At 31.5% G+C, this 20,887-nt stretch overlaps 1 protein-coding gene across 1 annotated transcript in view; it reads right to left on the bottom strand.

Annotated features, from left to right (window-relative positions):
- Nucleotides 1-2,031: 2,031 nt before the first annotated feature.
- The window catches only part of Osi24 (Protein), a 67,645-nt gene continuing 48,789 nt past the window's right edge, over nucleotides 2,032-20,887 (bottom strand). Inside the window, exons 2-8 of the mRNA XM_090115584.1 lie at nucleotides 16,780-17,414; nucleotides 15,461-15,580; nucleotides 9,006-9,201; nucleotides 7,225-7,306; nucleotides 5,361-5,460; nucleotides 4,708-4,870; nucleotides 2,032-2,485 (exon numbers count right to left, since the gene is read on the bottom strand). Of these exons, the coding sequence (XP_089971710.1) occupies nucleotides 2,281-2,485; nucleotides 4,708-4,870; nucleotides 5,361-5,460; nucleotides 7,225-7,306; nucleotides 9,006-9,201; nucleotides 15,461-15,580; nucleotides 16,780-17,347 (1,434 nt within the window). The 5' untranslated portion in view covers nucleotides 17,348-17,414 and the 3' untranslated portion in view covers nucleotides 2,032-2,280. The remainder of the gene's footprint in view (nucleotides 2,486-4,707; nucleotides 4,871-5,360; nucleotides 5,461-7,224; nucleotides 7,307-9,005; nucleotides 9,202-15,460; nucleotides 15,581-16,779; nucleotides 17,415-20,887) is intronic.

The following is a 20,887-nucleotide window of genomic DNA, read 5'->3' as shown; positions in this document are numbered from 1 at the left end:
TCGGATCTGCGTGCAATTTTGTACAAAGATAGATTTGTTTGAAAAACCACATTGGTTACTTTTAAACGAGGTCTATGCGAGTGAAGCCATATGGGATCCTGCTAGTAAGCAATTATAGGTACCATATCATATTATTATAACGATATGTAGGTAATAGGTATGTATAATTGCAACTGCAAACCATTTCCAATAGGCAATCAGGTTTGAGCTGAAATGTCTCCACTCAAATTATGTGTTACTGTTCAAAGTTTGAATTTCCTAGTGTAGATAAAAGAAAGTTTGAACAAACATTCAAAGCAAATTTTACGTGATCATGATTCGATCGGACTTTGATACAATAAATTTTTATGAATATATCACCTTGTTGTTCGTACAACTTCGTTCTTTCTCATGTCAATAATCCGATAACAAAAGTATAGAACTATGTGTATCTTATTAAATCGAGTTGGAGAAGCTTATTTTTTATAACCAAAAAGCCATCAATACGATTTGATAATATTTCTTTTAAGGAATTCGCAGGTTTAAAAATATCTGCAGATAATGTAAAAAATCGCAAAACAGCTTAAAAAGAATAGGCAGTGTAGGAAAAACTAAGCAGGACAATAAATCACATCATTTGGAATCAAAAATATATTTCATATTAAATGACTATAACCAAAAATAAATAACATACCTTCACGTTTAAATAAATAAATAATGTACAATTAAAATAGGCACAATTAAGATAACATTCTTAGAAAATTTATTTAACTTTATAATATACTAAAGACTTTCAAAACATACACGCAAACATTCATACAATAAATTACAATCACTCTTAAATATTTTAATATAGAATTATCTTATTATATGTACAGAAAACTTAAAAACTACTGAGCTTTACGAAATTAATCAAAATAATATGGTCTTATTAACAAAATATTATAATAATAAACATATTTATGTAATTCACACAATTGTGTGCATAATCTTTGCATAATTATGCAAAGAGATAATAATGTAAATAAATAAAAGCCTATGTCCAGCATTTTACTTTTATGCATATGAGAAATACCTAATTAATTTTAATTTATAGAAAAAAAGAGAAATAGGTAAGACATGGATATGGATATTATAAATGCGAAAGCTTGTCTGTCTGTTACTTTTTCCAGCCCAAACCACAAATCCGATTTTTATCAAATTTGCACCAAAATAAATGTAATTTTAAACTAGTAATTTATTATTTATGTAACACTAAATGGACGTATCGTCAGTGGTAGCTTTTAACACTGCACTTCTTAGTGCGGTATTTACCATATACTTAGTTTAAGTTTTAGACCTTCCTGCAAACTTGTGAATACAAGATGTAGTTGTTGAATATACAAGAAACTTGAGTTAAGAGGGATAGTTAGTTTATATTTTAGAACCTTTTGGGCCCTGATCACAATTGGCAGCGTTGGCCCAACAAATGATCGTTGATGTTTGCCGCCATTACGGCGATTATGAAACATCTGCAATGACGGCCGAATAAGCCGATCATATTTTAGGTCCTACACTATCGTGATTGCCTCTACTGGTCCAACGTTGGCCATTGTGAAGAGGGCCGATTAGGTAAAGCCCCGTTATATTTAAAATTCTATCAAATATTTGATGATATTCAATATAGATGATATTGTCTATTGAAACATGATTTAAAAATGTGACCAATAGCGTGTGAGAAAATTGAGCAAAAATAGATATTCTTAACATATAAAAAATGCAATGAATAATATTTCACAATAAAATAACTTAATCTTAGATGTTTAATCTATACTTAAATGTTTCGACTATTATAAATATAAAATGTTATAAATAAATGTAAAAAATCATTAATAACATAATATTACATTGGTAATTTCAATCTAATTGAGCTGTGCACACGTCGCGTCGCCTCTACGAAATAATCGTCGAAGTAAAACAATAAAGTCGGACTTGATCTGTTTAAAAAACTACCGAAATTTCTATTTTACTACCATTTATACAATTCAACGAAATTTCTAAAGTTTTATCGAACTATTTCTACACATTTAAAACACTCCACAAACAAATTTTCAATAAACATTTTTGGAAATACTTAGAAATTGTATTTCATCAACGCCTATCCACCATAAAATTATTTTACATTTCTATAAAGACAATACAATGTTAGTTTTATCATACCTACAATTTTTCTATTTCCCAGAATTGCTAAAAATAAGGAGTATTTTTAACATTTCTGGAAATAAAAATACAATGTAACCTTTATACATTTTCTAGACTTTTTTAATGTATTTTCCTAGCAGTCACAAGTTTATTAATATCATGGTAAGCAGCGATCATAGTATGTGTGGGGGTATTGACAGTACAAGCTGGGTTGGCCTGTATACAGTCGACACCCTCTTGGCCACGTCTAGCGGCTCTCATGTACCTAAAGAAACGAAGTATTTCGGGATTGTCGGATACCGGGCGACGGAGTTCGTTTAGTTCTCTGTAATAAATAATAAATAAATATATAATAAAGTAATAAAATTCTAAAATAAAATAGGTATCTAATACTATAATTAATAATATAGATATTGAGTATGTGTCGTAACTCTTGTATCTAATGTCTTTTAATTTTGGATGGATGCGCAAGTGATGTGCATTTTCAAGGGTTGATTTTGGAATCGTTCGCTCATGTAATCTAAATATTATTAGTAGGTAGATAATAATCATGTTACTTGATTTTATTTTGAATATATGAGTACACAATTGATGACAACTGATTTAAACTGATACTATTTTAATTAATTAGCTACCTACACAATATAAATATAAAAAAAAACAACTGATACGTGATGTCCATCACAAAACAGTTCTGAAGAAGTGTCAAAACTCAAAAATATTAAACCTAAAACCGAATGTTTATCCCAAAATTGATAATCCTTCTTTGATGCGAAACAACAAGATCTACTGCCTTCCTAGCCTTACGTTGATCAGATTATAACACAATGAAATAGTTAATCACACCAAATGATCATTGAGTACCTACCTATTTCATTTTAACTTTTAACAGCTTCTAAGTGTCTTGAAGTTAGGAAATTGCGGATTTACGAGCAATTTTGTTACCTTAGTTTCTTTGTGTATTATCAATTTAAAGTATTAAAATTGAGTGAAAATTTCCACTTTAACTTACTAAATATGTATTTATGTTAATTTTTGGAATAAGGTGACAATGAAGGGTCTAAACAAGACAAAGCTGTTTTAAGATGATAATAGTTTGTAATAGACTTTAGAATTTCAGGCCGCTCTGTCTCCATTAAATATCTTTTCGCTTGGTTATTTCTAAAACAATTTCGTCTTATTACTGACTTATTCATTTGCAGTTTAATAATAATTTTACAAGGAATCTTTTACGCTTCAACTGAATAAAATTTATCAGTTCCACTAAAATATTTAATTTTTAAGCTATTGCATAGCTTCTATCGCGGGCCTTGAGCGCGGGGACCGAATCCAGAAATTGCGTAACGAAAAACCTCACGCTCCCCACTCCGACGGGCGCGGAGGTGTGGCTTGAAGGCATAGCATGCAATAGCTTTACCACGGCAGTCCCCGAGTGCCACACGTCTTTTTTAATATTGTGAGTTATTTTTAAGATTCTTTAAGTACTTATGTATATATTCATTCACTGTTTACAACTTTTATAAAATCAAACTTATAAAACTTTGCAAACAGTCAAATAGGGTTGCTATAAAGCTAATAATAGCTTTTGAAACAGTTCCAATACTATATTTTAATACCTATAATTTATCAGCAACAGTCTGTTTTTCTGTGGAAAATTTTCAGTTGTTATTCTTAATTACATTTCTTTTTGTGTGTTAATTCCGTCCATTTTAATGAAGTTAAATCAGTTTATTTTCCTTTTCTTTACAGTTATTTACAGATTTGATGTTTTTGTCATTATCGTAAACGCCTACAAAACAGCCTACGCCTTATTTTTTAAAAGGTTTTTACAAAACATTGTAATTTACTTTTTAACACGTAAACATGTTTTTAATCTGTATTAATAGACGCAAAAAGAGCTTGGTTGTATATAAGTATTTTTTCTTGGTAACCAACGCCAGCATCTCAGATTAAAATACCAATCTAGAATTCCTATGTTATTTAGACTTCCTAGTCTAAATTAGTTTCTTCGTCAACACAATTTACCGAACTGATAAGCAAAGAAATTTACAGTGCATTTATCTCCACACTTATATTATACAAGCTGTGCCCCGCGGTTTTACCCGCATTGCTCCGCTCTTATCTTAGCGTGATGCTATATAGATAGCCTTGTTGACCCAATGTGTTAGTAATATTCTTGCAAAATTTTAAATAAATGCACATATTTTTAAGGCACATACAGACAAATAGACAAAAATTCTAATAACTATATTTTTGGCTTCGATATCGACTTAAAAAAAATATAAATGCACAATTTTGACTTTTCTATGATTTTATTATACACTAGCTGTGCTCCGCGGTTTTAACCGCAGTGCTCCGCTCCTGTTGGTCTTAGCGTGATGATATCTAGCCTATATAATATATAGCCTTTCTCGATAAATGGGCTATCTAACACTGAAAGAATTATTCAAATCGGACAAGCAGTTCCCGGGATTCGCGTGTTCAAACAAACAAACTATTCAGCTTTATAATGTTACTATAGTATAGATATAGATTTATCATACAAACCTGCTTAACTGTGCAGACACGAGGTTACTGTACGGCGCGTATTTTGCCGGATTTGCATACATCAAGCATATAAGTTGTTCTCTACAAGATTCTAGTTTCACATCGCTGAGGGTCTGGCCTCCGATCTGTTGGGATTCTGTTGAAGTTTCTGTTGGGGCTAGACCTGGAATGGAAATGTTAATTGTTTTTAATATAAACGTATTAGATTTTAGATAATAGAGAAATTCGATGGTGAAGCGGGATTCGAACACACGTCCTTTTCAACCGCTATTATTTTTAGAATATTTAGAAGCCTATTCATTTTTCAATGTTATAAAACTAAATACTATGATTCAACGTATTTACTTTTTTATCTTTAAAATTATTGAAAAATATGATAAGTTTCTTAAGACAAATGTACCTATAGTAGAAAAAATATTCGTAGTTGATATTATTAATAACCATTTAAGTATTTATAAGCGAATAAAACTCAGTCAAACATATGTATTTGAATTTGATTTGAAAGACAATAAAAAACAAATAAACATAACCTAACCACCCATATAACAATCATCCCTTTATCCCTCTCCCTAACAATCATCCCTTATACAGTTAACATTGATAGATAACATAATCCAATACAACTTTCCAATGAACTTTGTAGTAAAACTTACCAAGACTCGAGAAGATTCCGTCCAAACGCGAGAGCAGTGGCGAGTAAAACGGATCGTAATTACTCAGGATCATAGAAGATGCTGGAATTTTCTGGAAGTTCTGGAAATTATTATTAGAATGTGGTATTATTTTATGGTTATACACAATTGTATTTTTATAAGTGGGATATGGTTACTACATAAGTAAAAAAGTGTAGATTACCAACACAATATTCGATCATAAAAAAAACAACATGTACATAATATGTTACCGGAAATGTATGAAATCAAGGAATTGTATACAAATCCTAGGAAATGTGTACAATTCCGATACCATTTAGGAAATGTATAAAATATTGTTTAATAATCTATTTAATGAATAGAATATAGATATCCTAGGAAATTTATAATCTTCCTCGGAATTGTATAGGTAGATATAATTCCAATATCGTATTAGGAAATGTATAAAGTAAATGATTTCTGTAATAAAACACGTTGTTATTTTTTCTATTATAGCACTTTTTGAGACAATCGGGTAACAGTCTTATTGTAAAATAATAATAATATGTTCATATTATCTTACCAATAAACATTTCTTAAATCAACTTATATTCAATCAAATCATTTGGTAAGTAATCAGTCCCCTCGTCCCGCTGTCTCCGTGTAGGTACATGTCGCAGTCGGATTGTATAATCCGCCGTATTACAAACGGCCGGCATTTTGTAATATGCCGAAATTTGACTTTTTCCAAAATTATACAAAAAAGACGGTCGCGAGCCGACGGAGCCCCACTTCGTGGGGCTCCTATTTCTGTGTAGTTTTAAAAAACACGAACCTAACCTAACCCACCCCCTTATCCAAACCAAAAATTTCTGATTACGAATTTTCGGCATATAACAAAATGCCGGCCGTTTGTAATACGGCGGATTATACAATCCTATTTAGGAAATGTATAGATTTCCTAGGAAATGTGCATAAAATAATTTATTTCACACATTTCCGTGCGATTTTAGGAATTACATACATTTCCTAGGAATTTTATACAATGACGGATTACATACATTTCCGTTAACACATACACACGATGAGACGTATCGTGAGCAAAAAGAGGCAAGTGAAGTAAATTGTGGCTAATTAGCCATATTTCAACATGCCAACGTGCCACTCACGGAGTGTTCTAACTTCTTCATTATTTTAGGTGATTTTAATAATAAAAACAGAGTATCGTATTTATATAGATTTAGATAAGAAAATCTTTTGAATTTTACAGAACAATTTAGATACTTCATTTCAAGTTTAATAACCTATCTAAACTTTACAAAAACAACGGCTTCTCATTTCGTAGCATTTTCTGCCAAAATATAGATTCTAAATAAATAAGAACATTGTTTTAAATAAACTCTTAACTCAATAATAATTATAAGTCCCCGTATTAAATCAGGTCTTTAATATTCAAAGAAGGATCTAATAGGAACCCTTGTTAATGTCCATTAATTATACTAATTTAGGTCTTCTAAAGCCTCTTTCAGGTTTTAAGGTCAAATTAGTATATAATCGCTTAAGGAGAGGATAAATTCTTAAACAATTAAAAGAAATGAATAAAACATGTCAGGGTTTTACGACAATTTTTCTGGAAAAAATTATTTCGAGTTTGGTCTCCTTTTATTTTGTTCGTGGTTCTTGGAAATAAGGTTATGTTAACACTGACAAAGCATTCAATGTTTAATAGTTTTTGAAGTTGATAAATAGCAAAAATTCATTCGAAAAATAACAAACGAATTGCGAATACAGAAATAAATATAATTAAAAAATGCTGTGTAAACTGTTCAATATTTTATATATTTTTTTCTCTCATAAGTATTTAATATTAATTTGTAGAACATACCTTATAGTTATTTGTCATTTGATTCTTATAGTAACTGTTTTTGGACGGAAGATAAGTCACTTTCTGTCCACCTGCGCCGAATCTGAAAATATATTAAATTACACTTTACTTACTCGGAATATTATCACTGAACTTTTTATAATAACAAACTTTTTAACTTCACATACATGTACATAAAACGAATCGGTTTACATTTTTCTTTTTAAACAAACAAATTTCACAAATAAATTTGAAATAAAATAAATACATTATATTGTTCGCAAAAGCGTAAGTTTGAATATTGACCGCAAATTCAATTTACGGCGACCGGGAAAAATAATTTAGCGGTTGAATGATACAAGAGTGATACGCTTTGCTTTTCATTTCCTCTGGGAAAAAAATAACTTTTTTTTTAGTTGGCGCGCTGTCAATCTAACCAGCCAGGAATTTTTTTGTCGCAGATAAAAAATATTTTAAACGTTCCAAATTCAAATTTATTTTTTAATGACATTCTCATTAACGCTTGACGTATGTACTACTTATGTCAAACTTTTTAAATTCTTTTTTTTATTAATTAATCTTACACCCTTTCAACTCGTGTAATTTCATTTAAATTCAATCACGATGTTCATTTCCCTAAATTAAGTGACGTGACGAAGCCATTTCTGGCAATAAATTGGATTGTCTTGTTATCGATTCATACTTGTTTGTACAATTTCCCTCCAATTTGTGTTTGACGAGTTGAGATTGGCTGTATCTGTCGTTATTTATTGAGTCAATAATGCTTCGGGAATTTTGTGGTAGTTTTTATTTCAGCAATGTTTGAAGTTACATTTAATTACTAGAAATACCTTTTTGCCCTTTTATATTTCCTTCCTGTCTTTTATTTGTAAGTAAATTATAATTATTTATGAATAGAGACCGAAAGACGTTTGATAGCAAAATATTAATGAAATATTAGATCAAAATATGATGAAGACTATGTTGGTAATAATCTGAGTTTGGTTTGGTTTGAAATTGCTAATATTATTTCTCATAATAGAAAATAAATATTATTATGTCCAAAATACACATTCAATCATGATTAGTTTTATCGTATTTAGCTGAACATCAAGGTCTTTATAGTATTTATTTATAACTTTAATAAATGGAGAAAACTATATTAAATTTCTATATTGCTTGGTAGAATATTATGATACACTGAAAAGCACTGAATTTGAAATATACGAGGAACGTGATAATGTATATTTCAGTAATAATTCTAACGTACATTGTATTGTAAATAATACTTCGTGTGTATTGTGTTTTCTTATATATTAAAAATTTGCGTTCAAGCTCGGTATATTAAAGAAATTTATTAAAGAAACCGTATTACATTCAACGGCTTGGAAAAGTAAGTAATGTGTCAGGAACATGAACTATTTTTTTACATAAATAAGTTTTAATTTTGACCTTCAGTATGAGTTTGAGTTGAGGATGAAATTGTAAATTATTTAAAACAGGAATTTATTACTTATCACAAGAATATTTTGAAGTGAAACTACTTTACTCGTTGAGAGTAAAATCTTGCGTCGCGTCATGGCAAACCGTCACGCCATGGAGTAAGGTGACGATGGTATCTTTGAATTTTGCCAAACTTTCACTTCTGACACGTGTGCTCGGCACACACGCTCTTTTTTAATTTTCGAATGCTCATTAGTTGCTTGATTAAAACCTCTGCCTTATGTTCCCTTTGTTTCTTAATTTCTCGACAATTACTTTATAGCAATTACACCTTTATGATCTGTCAAACAAACCCTTACCTGGACATGTCAATATTAGACAGATCATTCGCGTCGTTAGGGTCCATATTCCCGTAATCTTGTGCGAAGGCGAACGTCCCTGCTTGGTTGGTTTCGTACCCCATGATGTCTTTATTATCATTATTGTAAGCAGTTTCATCTGTATTGGCTGGTGGGTAACTAGCCTGACTTGAAGCTGCCGAGATATGAGATATACCTGTAATAAGAGAGTTATTATCTATTACATATAATAAATCTGTAGAAGGGTCAATTCTGTACATTGAAAATATTGAAAAAATAAATAGCAGGGGGTGTTACTGGATCGATACCAAACCCGAATGTGATTAAAAAAAATTTTGTCTGTCTGTGTGTCTGTATATGCTGACATCACGTGAAAACTAACGGTTCGATTTCAATGAAACTTGGTATAATTATACTTTATTATCCTGGGCATAAAATAGGATACTTTTTATCCTGGAAAAACGACGTGTGGCACTCGGGGACTGCCGCGGTAAAGCTATTGCATAGCATGCCTTCAAGCCACACCTCCGTGCCCGTCGGAGTGGGGAGCGTGAGGTTTTTTCGTTACGGAATTTCTGGATTCAGTCCCCGCGCTCAAGGCCCGCGATAGAAGCTATACAATAGCTTAAAAATACGTGGAAAAAAAATAAATCTTAATTTTTCAGTTTTATCCATAGACGTTGTTCTGTAGAACCGCGAACACATGTTGCGTTCACCGCAGTGGATTCATTTTTTTTATAAGATATCATTGTCAGAGTTACTCAAAATGGAGAAATAAACCATCCACGCGAAGACGGACATCCGCGCGGACGGAGTCGCGGGCGGAAGCTGGTTAAACAATAAAACCCGGCTGCTAATTCATGTATCCTATGTCACTAGCATAATTCTGATAAATACAATCGAAAATCATTACTCTTTTCACAATCAGGTAATACTATGAGAATAATATTATTAAAAGAAAGTTGTGTAGTTATACAGGGTGTAATCGTTAAGTGTGCACAGGCGATTATTCCGTAACTATTGCAGATATAAAAAAGCTATTAACTGATATCGAAAGCCCTTTACCTAATGAGTAAAATGACAATAATAACTTTAAAAAAAAAAGGGACATATCGATAAAAGTTGTTTATTACAGATTTTTGGTTTATTGGATTAAGAAAATAAATTTTAAAAAGTAGAAAATATTAAATATTAAAGTAGGTATACAGTATAATTAGTAAAGGTTTTATTATTTATATTGAAAAATACCTGAACATATTTCTTTAATAATAAAACGAATAAATGAAAACTGTTCAAGTATAAATATCTCTATGAAAAGTAAATTAAATATGCTGGTTATAGAATATGGAATCGAATAATTATAAAAGGGTAAAAGTATTAACCACTGCAGCTGCAAACTGTCTGCTTCCTTGATAGCTTTGTAGCGGTGGAGTGCATTTCTAGCAGTCATAATAAATTGTATTTTTACTAACATAATTTTTAAGTTATTAATTGTTACTAACAAAGATGAGTCCTGGTTACTTGAATAAATGAATGAATTATTATTATATTATTACTAGCTAAAAAACCCGGCTTCGCCCGGGAGTTGATATGAGATGACGTGGTAGAGTCGAAATAAAAAAATAAACTATGACGTAAAAAGTAAAAAAAAAATTTATTGAAAACGTTTTCTCATTATTTACAATACTTGTTTATAAACAACATTTTTCATTTTATTGTCCGGAGTATATATACATAAATTTTTCGGATTTCCTACTCTTGAAGCAAGCTATATATAGCTGACCGTGAGAGAAGCAGGATTCTTTGAGGTTAATGCCACAATATTTTAAAGTTTGTCCTTGCGCTTTGTTAATTGTAAAACTAAAGGTTAATTTTATTGGAAACTACAGTCTTTTAAATTGAAATGGCAATTCCGAAGAGATCAGTGGTATTCTAGGTATAAATACTGTCTGTCCTTTGGTCTTTCCAGAAATAAGTTCAGCTTCAATGATATTATTCGATAGCTGTTTTACGATCATTCTAGTTCCATTACATAATTTTGGGGAGTTGAGATTTCTGAGTAGTATGATTGGAGTTCCAATTTTCAGACGAAGGCAGTGTAATGGCATTCCTGGTACTTGTAAAGAGTTTAGAAATTCAGTGAGGAAGTTGACACTTTCTTCAATAGATACCATCGTGTCGATCGATTTATATATTTTCTCTTCATCAGGTATTTTCTTCAGAATATTAAAATTGATATCGTCAACAATATTATTTTTAGTGGCCAAAATTGCTCTTTGAAATAACCACTCTGCATTAGTATAGTTCTGAATAATATTTGGATAAATTTTGTCGATTAGTTCGTCTTCAGTAGTGGCTATATTACAGAAATCACTGTTAAGTTCAATGAGGCCGGTCGTTTGGTCAGTAGGATATGTACCTTCGCCGATTTGTAAAAGTATTTTAGCAAATTGTGCTGTTGTTTCATCTCTTGATAATTCAACTCTCATGTTTTTTGTTAATTGCAGTATTTGGACTTGTAGCCAGAGATGTGATTTTTTCAAGCATGCATTGATATCGTCTTCTGATGTTGTCTTGGGAATAACTGGAAGTGTTTGTCGAAAATCTCCTGAGAGTATGAGTAGAGCTCCTCCCATTATTTCAGAGTTTTTTCGCAATTCTTGTAATGTTCTGTCCATGGCTTCTATAAATTTTTTATGGGCCATGGTGCATTCATCCCAGATGAAAATTTTAGCTTGGTTTAGAATTTACCACGTCCAGATTTTCCTGAAATTTTACATACCGGGAATTGTTGTTCGGCTATATTCAATGGTAGTTGTAAGGCAGAATGGGCAGATCGTCCTCCTTCCATAAGTGTGGCTGCAATGCCAGATGATGCTAGTGCCAGTGCGATGAGTTTTTTAGCACGTATTTCCGCCAGTATTAGATTTATGAGAAACGTTTTACCGGTGCCTCCTGGTGCGTCCAAGTAAATAATTCCACCAATATCGTTATTTATCCGGCTCATTATAACGTCGTAAACTTTTTTTTTATTGTCATTGAGAGTTGTGAGCATTGTATTCAAGTAGTTGATTGATGTTGTAACTTTTTTCCTTCATAATTTCGTAGTTTAGCACACTAAAAGCATTTCTTTGTGGTGCTGGCATTCCAAGTTCTACTTAGGCTTGATTATTTATTGCTAAACATTTATCTTCTAAGCGAATGAGTGTTTCATTGAAGATCTCGTCATTGAATTCTATAGTCAGTTCAGGATTAGCTTGTCGGACTTGGTACAATATATCATCACTCATACTCCTTTTGAAAGAGTCCCATAGCTGTTTTGGGTTTGATGGGTTACATGTTGTTAATATTATAAGGAAATTTCACGAAAAAAACCCACAAATAACTTATTTCTATTTCGTTTCAAAATCGAGAGTTAATTAAACACACTATTAAAAATACTCACACGTGATACTTCTAAATAAAGGCTCACAGATAACTTCTCTTATTTTCGTTTTGAAATCGCTCGTTTCGCTGTTCAAATTAAACTAACTCTGGTGAGCGACACCGTGCTCTTATATATTCAGAGAGCTAGGCTCTAGAATATTCGAGAAAATTTGAAAATATTTTCTCTCTCACACCTTCTAGAGTATTCTGGTCACTATCGTCCGCCATAATAAAAGGTTCTATAGCGGTAGCATTTGTACTAAAAGCGCGAAATTTTAAAACCTAAATTTTTTAAGGTTTTGAGAACTAATTTGGATAACTAAAATTATGTCGCTTTAACTCCAAAATATAAGTTAGCTAATGACGTACAAATACACAAAATTTAATAACTTTATTATAGCAACAAATTAAATTTAAGACTTTATTGAAATTTGCTCGCAACGCTTTTGGAAATGCAACCCAAACAATCGTTGTCCTGAATGAAGTTCAAATATTCGATAACAGATGGCGCCATTATGTAGGGTTGGAAAGTTCCTTATATCTTTAGAAACACGCCCTTAGATTAAAACGGGAACTTTCTAGCTTCTGTAGCGGTAGCGTATGTAGTAAAGGCGCGAAATTTAAAAACCTAAATTTTTTAATATTTTGAGAATTAATTTGGATAACTAAAATTATGTCGCTTTAACTCCAAAATATACGTTAAATAATGACGTATAAATACACAAAATTTAAATTTAAGATTTTATTGAAATTGGAATTTTAAATTTCGCGCCACTACTACACATGCTGCAATGGCTCACAACTATGGAGACACACAAGTTCCAAGTTGAATGGTCGGAAAGTCCCTTATATCTTTAAAAACATGCCCTTTAGATTAAAACGGGAACTTTCTTGTTCGAGGGGGGATAAAGGGCTATCACACCACATAAGTCCCTTTATCGTGTCGGGACTCCTTTTTAAGTTTTATCGGCACGCACATTTTATCGACTTAGTTTTATTATATACAGGGTGTACCAAAAAGTAGTGATGAACGGAAGCTGAGAGGTAGAGGACCTAAAGGGCTATCCGAATCACCCCCATGTATGTTATGCGATTTTTCGTATTTTCGGAGTTATGACGTTTTTTTCAATTTTTCACCTATCGCCGAGTACGATGATATTTTCACTCATGCTGACGTCAATGATTGCGGAAGATGCTTGATTTTTTTTGTGTGCTAAGCTGAAAGATAGGCCAATTCAGTATGGTAACATTTACTATCGTTAGATCTTTGAATGGAATAAAAAAAAGAATTAAATGGCAAGAAAGATAAAATTACCCAGTATGTTCACCACTTCAAGGGCCCGTAAAAAAATAAAATCACATAAAAAAAGTTTTCCGTTTGACTTTTAAAAACTTGCTCTATCTATCAGATAGCTACCCTGAAAATTTCATTTAATTATTCAGAAGGCTTCAATCGAAAAATTTAAATCTAAATGTGGTAAGTGCAAAAATTGAATTAACTTGATGATCATTAAAACCAATAAATAGGTGTTTAATTACCAGAAATTTTTAAAATAACCCCGCTGTTGCTCAATGCAAGTGCGACATCACCGTAAAAAGTTGTCTTTTAAATGTCTGAATGCCCTTTTATCATTTTTAATGGTTTCTTCTGCTACTATGAATTTCCGGGTTATTTCGTCCAAATTGTGACATTTTCTCAAGTAGCCGAGGTCTTTTTAGTATTCTCATTGAAACAAATCAATGGGGTTTAGGTCGAGGGACCGTGGAGGCCAGGCTTTAAGGCAGGCATCACCGGCGCATGCGCAGGCTGCAACGACCAATCCATCTTTCAGGGTATCTTTGCCCTTTAGCCTGGCCTGCACGGCCCCCGGACATAAACCCTATTGATTTTTTTCCTTGGGGATACTACAAAGACGAGAGACTGCCACAATTTGGACGAAATAACCCGGAAATTCATAGTAGCAGAAGAAACCATTAAAAATGATAAAAGGGCATTCAGACATTCAAAAGACAACTTTTTACGGTGATGTCGCACTTGCATTGAGCAACAGCGGGGTTATTTTAAAAATTTCTGGTAATTAAACACCTATTTATTGGTTTTAATGATCATCAAGTTAATTCAATTTTTGCACTTACCACATTTAGATTTAAATTTTTCGATTGAAGCCTTCTGAATAATTAAATGAAATTTTCAGGGTAGCTATCTGATAGATAGAGCAAGTTTTTAAAAGTCAAACGGAAAACTTTTTTTATGTGATTTTATTTTTTTACGGGCCCTTGAAGTGGTGAACATACTGGGTAATTTTATCTTTCTTGCCATTTAATTCTTTTTTTTATTCCATTCAAAGATCTAACGATAGTAAATGTTACCATACTGAATTGGCCTATCTTTCAGCTTAGCACACAAAAAAAATCAAGCATCTTCCGCAATCATTGACGTCAGCATGAGTGAAAATATCATCGTACTCGGCGATAGGTGAAAAATTGAAAAAAACGTCATAACTCCGAAAATACGAAAAATCGCATAACATACATGGGGGTGATTCGGATAGCCCTTTAGGTCCTCTACCTCTCAGCTTCCGTTCATCACTACTTTTTGGTACACCCTGTATATAGATATAAGAAATCTGTTCTAAAGATATTATAAATATTGTAAAATATCTAAACAATAGGCAAATAAAGATGAGATATTTTCGCTTCTATTTATATTAAAAGAGCGTCTTTTGTTTCAATAGAGAGTAGAACTTACACAATACTTTAGAAAATTATTACAGTTTTAGTTTACTTGTATTTAAATGAAACTTTTAAACCTTTATAACTTCTGTTATATCAAGACAAAGAAAAACAAGAACGATAAAAAAACGTACATTTTTCATTTAGTCACAATACTATATATTTACAAATCTATAAGAAATGTTAACACATATCAACGCAAAGCAAATACCCAAATGCCAATTCAAAGTAAAGTCAATGAATTCGCCAAAGCGAAAACTCAACGATTCTATTGGAAAAGTTATCAAAGTCCTTACCTTTTCCCAGGATTTTCCCGAAGCTGCCCAATATACTGGGCAAAAACATCGCCAGAAGGATGCTCTTGAAAACTTGCATGCCTATTAGGAGTGGAAGGAAGAATTTCTTCAAGCCGAACGCTGTAACAACGGAATATAAGTAATTTTTAACATCCTAATCTTATACACGTGGAGGTTTGTGAACTGATATTATAAGGAAAAACTTCCTCGGGGCTTGATGTCTTAAAGCAGTATTATATCCAGTGTGAGAAAGTGATGGCGCTAGATGACATTTATAGCGCTGTCACTTTTTGTATTTTTTTATACTGGAAATAATATTGCTTTAGGATATAATAGTACGTGAGCACAGTTTGAGTTTTAGACGTAGCGTTGTGGAAACATGTCCGTATTTTTATTATATTGTAATCATAATTTACAAATTTAGTAGAGTTAAATTATAGTCTGGATAAGCACATAGGCTACTTTTTACTCGGATAAAGCGATTGACGTCGCGGGTTCCAGCTCTAATACATTGATCAAACATTTATTTAGTGAGAGTACACTTCAAATTAAGGGAAATGGTATGTTTATATGACTATTTATCTACAACCAGTGTTTGTTGTTTGGTCTATAATAATAATCAATCTCTCTAAAATGTATCTACAAAATTTACCTGAAATCGTTTCCGTACATGCAAAAGCGATTCATTTGCTATACAAACTTTTGGATTTATTACAATTTATTTAGGATATTTGGTTTATAATTTCCATATAATAGGGGCGGTAAATCTGTTGTTAATTTATCCACGTAACTTTCATAAATCAGCTCAGCTTTATACATTGGACGGTGTTTAATTATACTCATTACGTAAATGACGCTTTTAATTTTTTAGAATTTACATAAAAGGGGCTGATTGTTGTTTAAACACCGCCGGTTTAATCGTATGTTTTTACCGTTAATTTTACCTAAATTGTATAAATGATTAACAGTGTATATAATGAAATAAAAGGGCGCGAATAAATGTGATAAATGATTGGATACATTAAGCTGTTTATTTATCGTGACTACAATAATTCTGAAAAATATATTATGGTAAATTCATATAAATGTTAGTTTGCAAGCTAGACATGTGCTGATATTATTTTTTAAAAGTAGGTACTTTCGTGACATAATTCTCAATGAGTCATATCAAGTAAAGTTACTCTCTTTACCTCTGATTGACCGACATACCACGTGATGCTTTTCCTTATGTTTAAATCTGAATGTAAACACATTGTTTCTCAATAAAACGTAGGGAAAGTTTATTGCGGTAAAATAAATATAGTTTGAATAATACTTACATCTGAATCCTATCACCCTTGCTGCTTTCGGTAAATTGATGGACAGAATGTGGGTATCTATAAAATCTTTCACCTTCTTGAATAATCTGTATTCATATGTATATGAACTGAACAGTGCTCTCGCCTCTGCGTCCTCTTTCTTATCGTTTGATTTGCTTACATTTAGCGACTTAATTTCAACCCCTTCAAATATTTCATATCTGTCCTTTGTCAATGCGTCGTCTATTGCATTTTCCAAAACTTCGCTCAGCTGTCTTTCTGTGTTATTAACAAACACGTATTTCTCGCAAAACGTACTTATAGAATCTATTAAATTACCCATTACACTTTCTGGTTCGTCTTTATCATTTACTTTATTTACATCTACATGCATTTGACTATTAGAACAGCTATGGCAGGCATTAGATTCTAAGGTACTATCTAAATTAGTTTTGGTTACACTTTCAGTATCTTTGTGAGTCTGAGAGTTGCATTTGACACTTAAACAAATTATATACAATGAGACTAATAGTATTCTTTCTGTGAACCTCCATTCCGTTCTTCGTCTTTGATTGCTTTTCGTGTCCATTTTGTGTTGGATGTTTCAATCTTCATCACCGTACGATGCGTTCTCTCACGTCATTTATTGAGAAAATCTGTAACAAAGAGGAAGAGAGTATTAAATTTCTTGGAGAAAATTGTAAAGCGTCGAAGCTATTGGTTTCACACTATTGTTATGGTGATTGAGAAAATGTCCGGGTATTGTTCGCTGAGATTCGCGACAATGAGTCGTCGGGACGTTTATATTTCGCTATTGTAGTGGAAGTGTTTTTGCGGATGTCATAATTTTATCTGGTGTATTCTGAAGGTTAAACTGGGAAGCGTTACGTTACGTTAAATATTACTTTTATTGCCGTAATGTTTATGAGTTGACCTCGTTTGTGTTTAAATGTTGGGGATTGTAATTTAATCAGATGGAAATAAGTTTTAAAATCAAATGGATTAAAAACGTTTCTGTTGTTTAAATAAGTTACATCTAATTTTGGTTATGTTTGTATCATTAGCATAGATTTAAATTTCAACTAGGCCAATAGGTATTATTCACATCATTTAAAATAAATTAAGCTTATTTACATTTAGTAATAAACATACACAGGCATTTATTATTTATTTTTTGAGCTCAAATTGATGTTAAATAATAAATTGAACGAGACGGGGTAAAAGTTACAGATTTGACCTTTAATGCACTTGACACGCATAACGGAGTGAAAATTAATTAAATTTTTACTTTCTCTGTTCATCCTGATAAATATATCATGGATATAATTACTGTGATCTTAAACATGTTTAAAAATAATGATAATATTTTCCATATTATTCAGAAGAATTTTATATTTTAAATATTTATCTGTTTAAACGCTAAAATTGTTCAAACATACATATCGGCCCTACATTTAAAAAAGCTTAATCACTAGAAAAAAATTCTTCATTTTCAGCAGGCGAAACCGCTTTTTGCATCAAAAATCTCGTCTTTCTGCATTCATTAAATAATTAAATTCAACGAAACAAATAGTCCAGTCTGTGGGGAAATGTAAAAGCCTCTGCTCTACAAAAGGTGGCGTAGAAAATGTTTTGAAACAATATTGTTTAGGTATGAAAGGTTAATAAAAATCCAAGTTTTCGATTTTCGATTTTCGTTATGAGGGGTTCAAAGAAGACAAAATTACCTACATTTTTTTCATACATGATTATTCTGTAAGTCTTAAAGGTAAAAAGTTACAAGCGACGGAAATAATAATATTTACAGAAATCATATAATTTTAATTTTGTTTAAAAATTGTGCAGCAATCTTTTTTTATTCTTTTTGATGGCCCGGGCTGGTTAATGGTGGCTTCTTCATTATCGTCGCTGAAATTTTCTGTTTCATTGTCTGTATTTTTAGTTTCCAACCATGAAATTTCGTCGATTAAATTTACTTTTTATTGATAACTTTATGAATCGTTCATATCGGATATCTTCTAAGGATTCCTTATCCATGTCCTCTCCGTAAAAAGTTACTAGAAAGCGTGCTCCAGCGTCTTCGATTTCTTCTGGTCATGATGACGAAATTTCAGGGTTGGAAACTAAAAATACAGACAATGAAACAGAAAATTTCAGCGACGATAATGAAGAAGCCACCATTAACCAGCCCGGGCCATCAAAGAGAATTAAAAAATGATAGCTGTACAATTTTTAAACAAAATTAAAATTATATGATTTCTGCAAATATTATTATTTCCGTCGCTTGTAACTTTTTACCTTTAAGACTTACAGAATAATCATGTATGAAAAAAATGTAGGTAATTTTGTCTTCTTTGAACCCCTCATAGACACTTTTGTGATTTAGTAAACAATTGAGAAGTTATTTAAAATATACCTAATTTTAGCATCTTTAATTCAAGATGGCGGCTAGCGCCTGGGTCCGTCAAGGTCGAAAACTTGGATTTTGATTAACCTTTCATACCTAAACAATATCGTTTCAAAACATTTTCTACGCCACCTTTTGTAGAGCATAAATACCTACAGACTGGATTAAAATATTTTATTCCATATTGACGTACTTTATTCGTATTTCCTGAAACTGTAATATGAACTTTTCCGGGCAATCACTGTAGTTGGATTACCTTTACCTCCCGGGAGGGTATTAAAAATTTGATCACCCTTACTTATTATTTGATTAACTTGGAAATGTAATCGAAAATATTGGTATTCTCGTGAAAAAAATGATAAATTTAATGATCTGTCTAACAATTTGTGAAACTTATAGCATAAAATTCTTGACGACGAATTCAGAATTTCCCTCCTTTCTTAAAACGATATAAACTATAATTATTAAATTATGATTATATTATAAGTATATAGATCTATTTTATCTTTTAAATTTTTAATCAACTATTTTGGAACGATACCTAACTGAACATACATACATTTCGTATTGACAATATTTAGGAAAGCTTAAAAGTTGCATAAAGGATATAATTATTGAATTTCTGTATAGAACTAGCTAGCTACTAGTTATTATTCTGTGATAGAACGTTATTAGCTTGTATTTGCGATTTTTGTATTCCGGATAATGTCTAAACTTTACGAATTCTCGGAATATTATTAAGTTTTCTCGTGTTAACAGATTGGTAGATTCTTAGTACCAACTTAAGTCTTATTCACTATTTAATGCCATTGATGATAATCCATGCTAACGTAATTATTTTATTGATGAAGAGAATGTTGAAAACTATGGGATATTATATACTTGAAATAAACATATTTATAGAACGGATTAACTGATGTTACCCAGCCGCAATTAACATAAAAACATTACAATAAACATACAACAAACATAACAGCAATAAAATATAACATTTTTTCCATTCTATAGCTAAAATAAGTTAAAACGATATGATCCTATATCTTATATCATAGACTTCACGACACATACGATTTATGTTTTACAAGATAACATTATACAAAATGCTAGCCAATTTTAAAATCCAATTTCAATAAGATTATGGACTTAATCCACAAACACTGCGGGGAAGGTAAAATAATTTTACACCGAGTGGCTTATACTAAATTCTCTGTCTAGACTTGTGATAACAGTAAAAATATTTGTTTTAAACTAAGTTAGAAGTAAACAGTTAAATGCTTCAATGTGCTGTGTAACTTTAAAAGATAAGAGTAATATGGCTAGACTGACAAGTTTAAGTTTTGGAGTGCCAGTCGTATTTAAGTAGCTGCTAAAAGTTCTATACGTACAAAATAATTGTTTTAATGGTGTGTGTTCGAAAATAACAAATATTTTTTGTATTTACTAGAAATTTTCGATATCATAAGTTCTATTTGTTCCATTCACATACATTATTTGGCAATTGAGCAAACCAATATTTAGAATTATGATACTGTATGAAATAAACTATTACCATATCTCGAGATAAACATAAAACACAAAAAAAATAATACAAAACCAAAATGGATCTAAAATTTGACTGCAGAACCCTAAAAACACTTCATATATTATATTATCCTAATCCCGAAAGCACTGTGAACAATAGATATGAATGTACAACCCTCCACGACATTTTCAATTTCATTC

The sequence above is a fragment of the Colias eurytheme genome, chromosome 23 (assembly GCF_061535395.1).
Source record: "Colias eurytheme isolate Ceu_HAF_F1 chromosome 23, ilColEury1 Martin Lab GWU primary, whole genome shotgun sequence".
NCBI lineage: Eukaryota > Metazoa > Arthropoda > Insecta > Lepidoptera > Pieridae > Colias > Colias eurytheme.
Note: the sequence above shows the minus strand (reverse complement) of the source record. Positions and strands in the feature narration are given on the sequence as shown.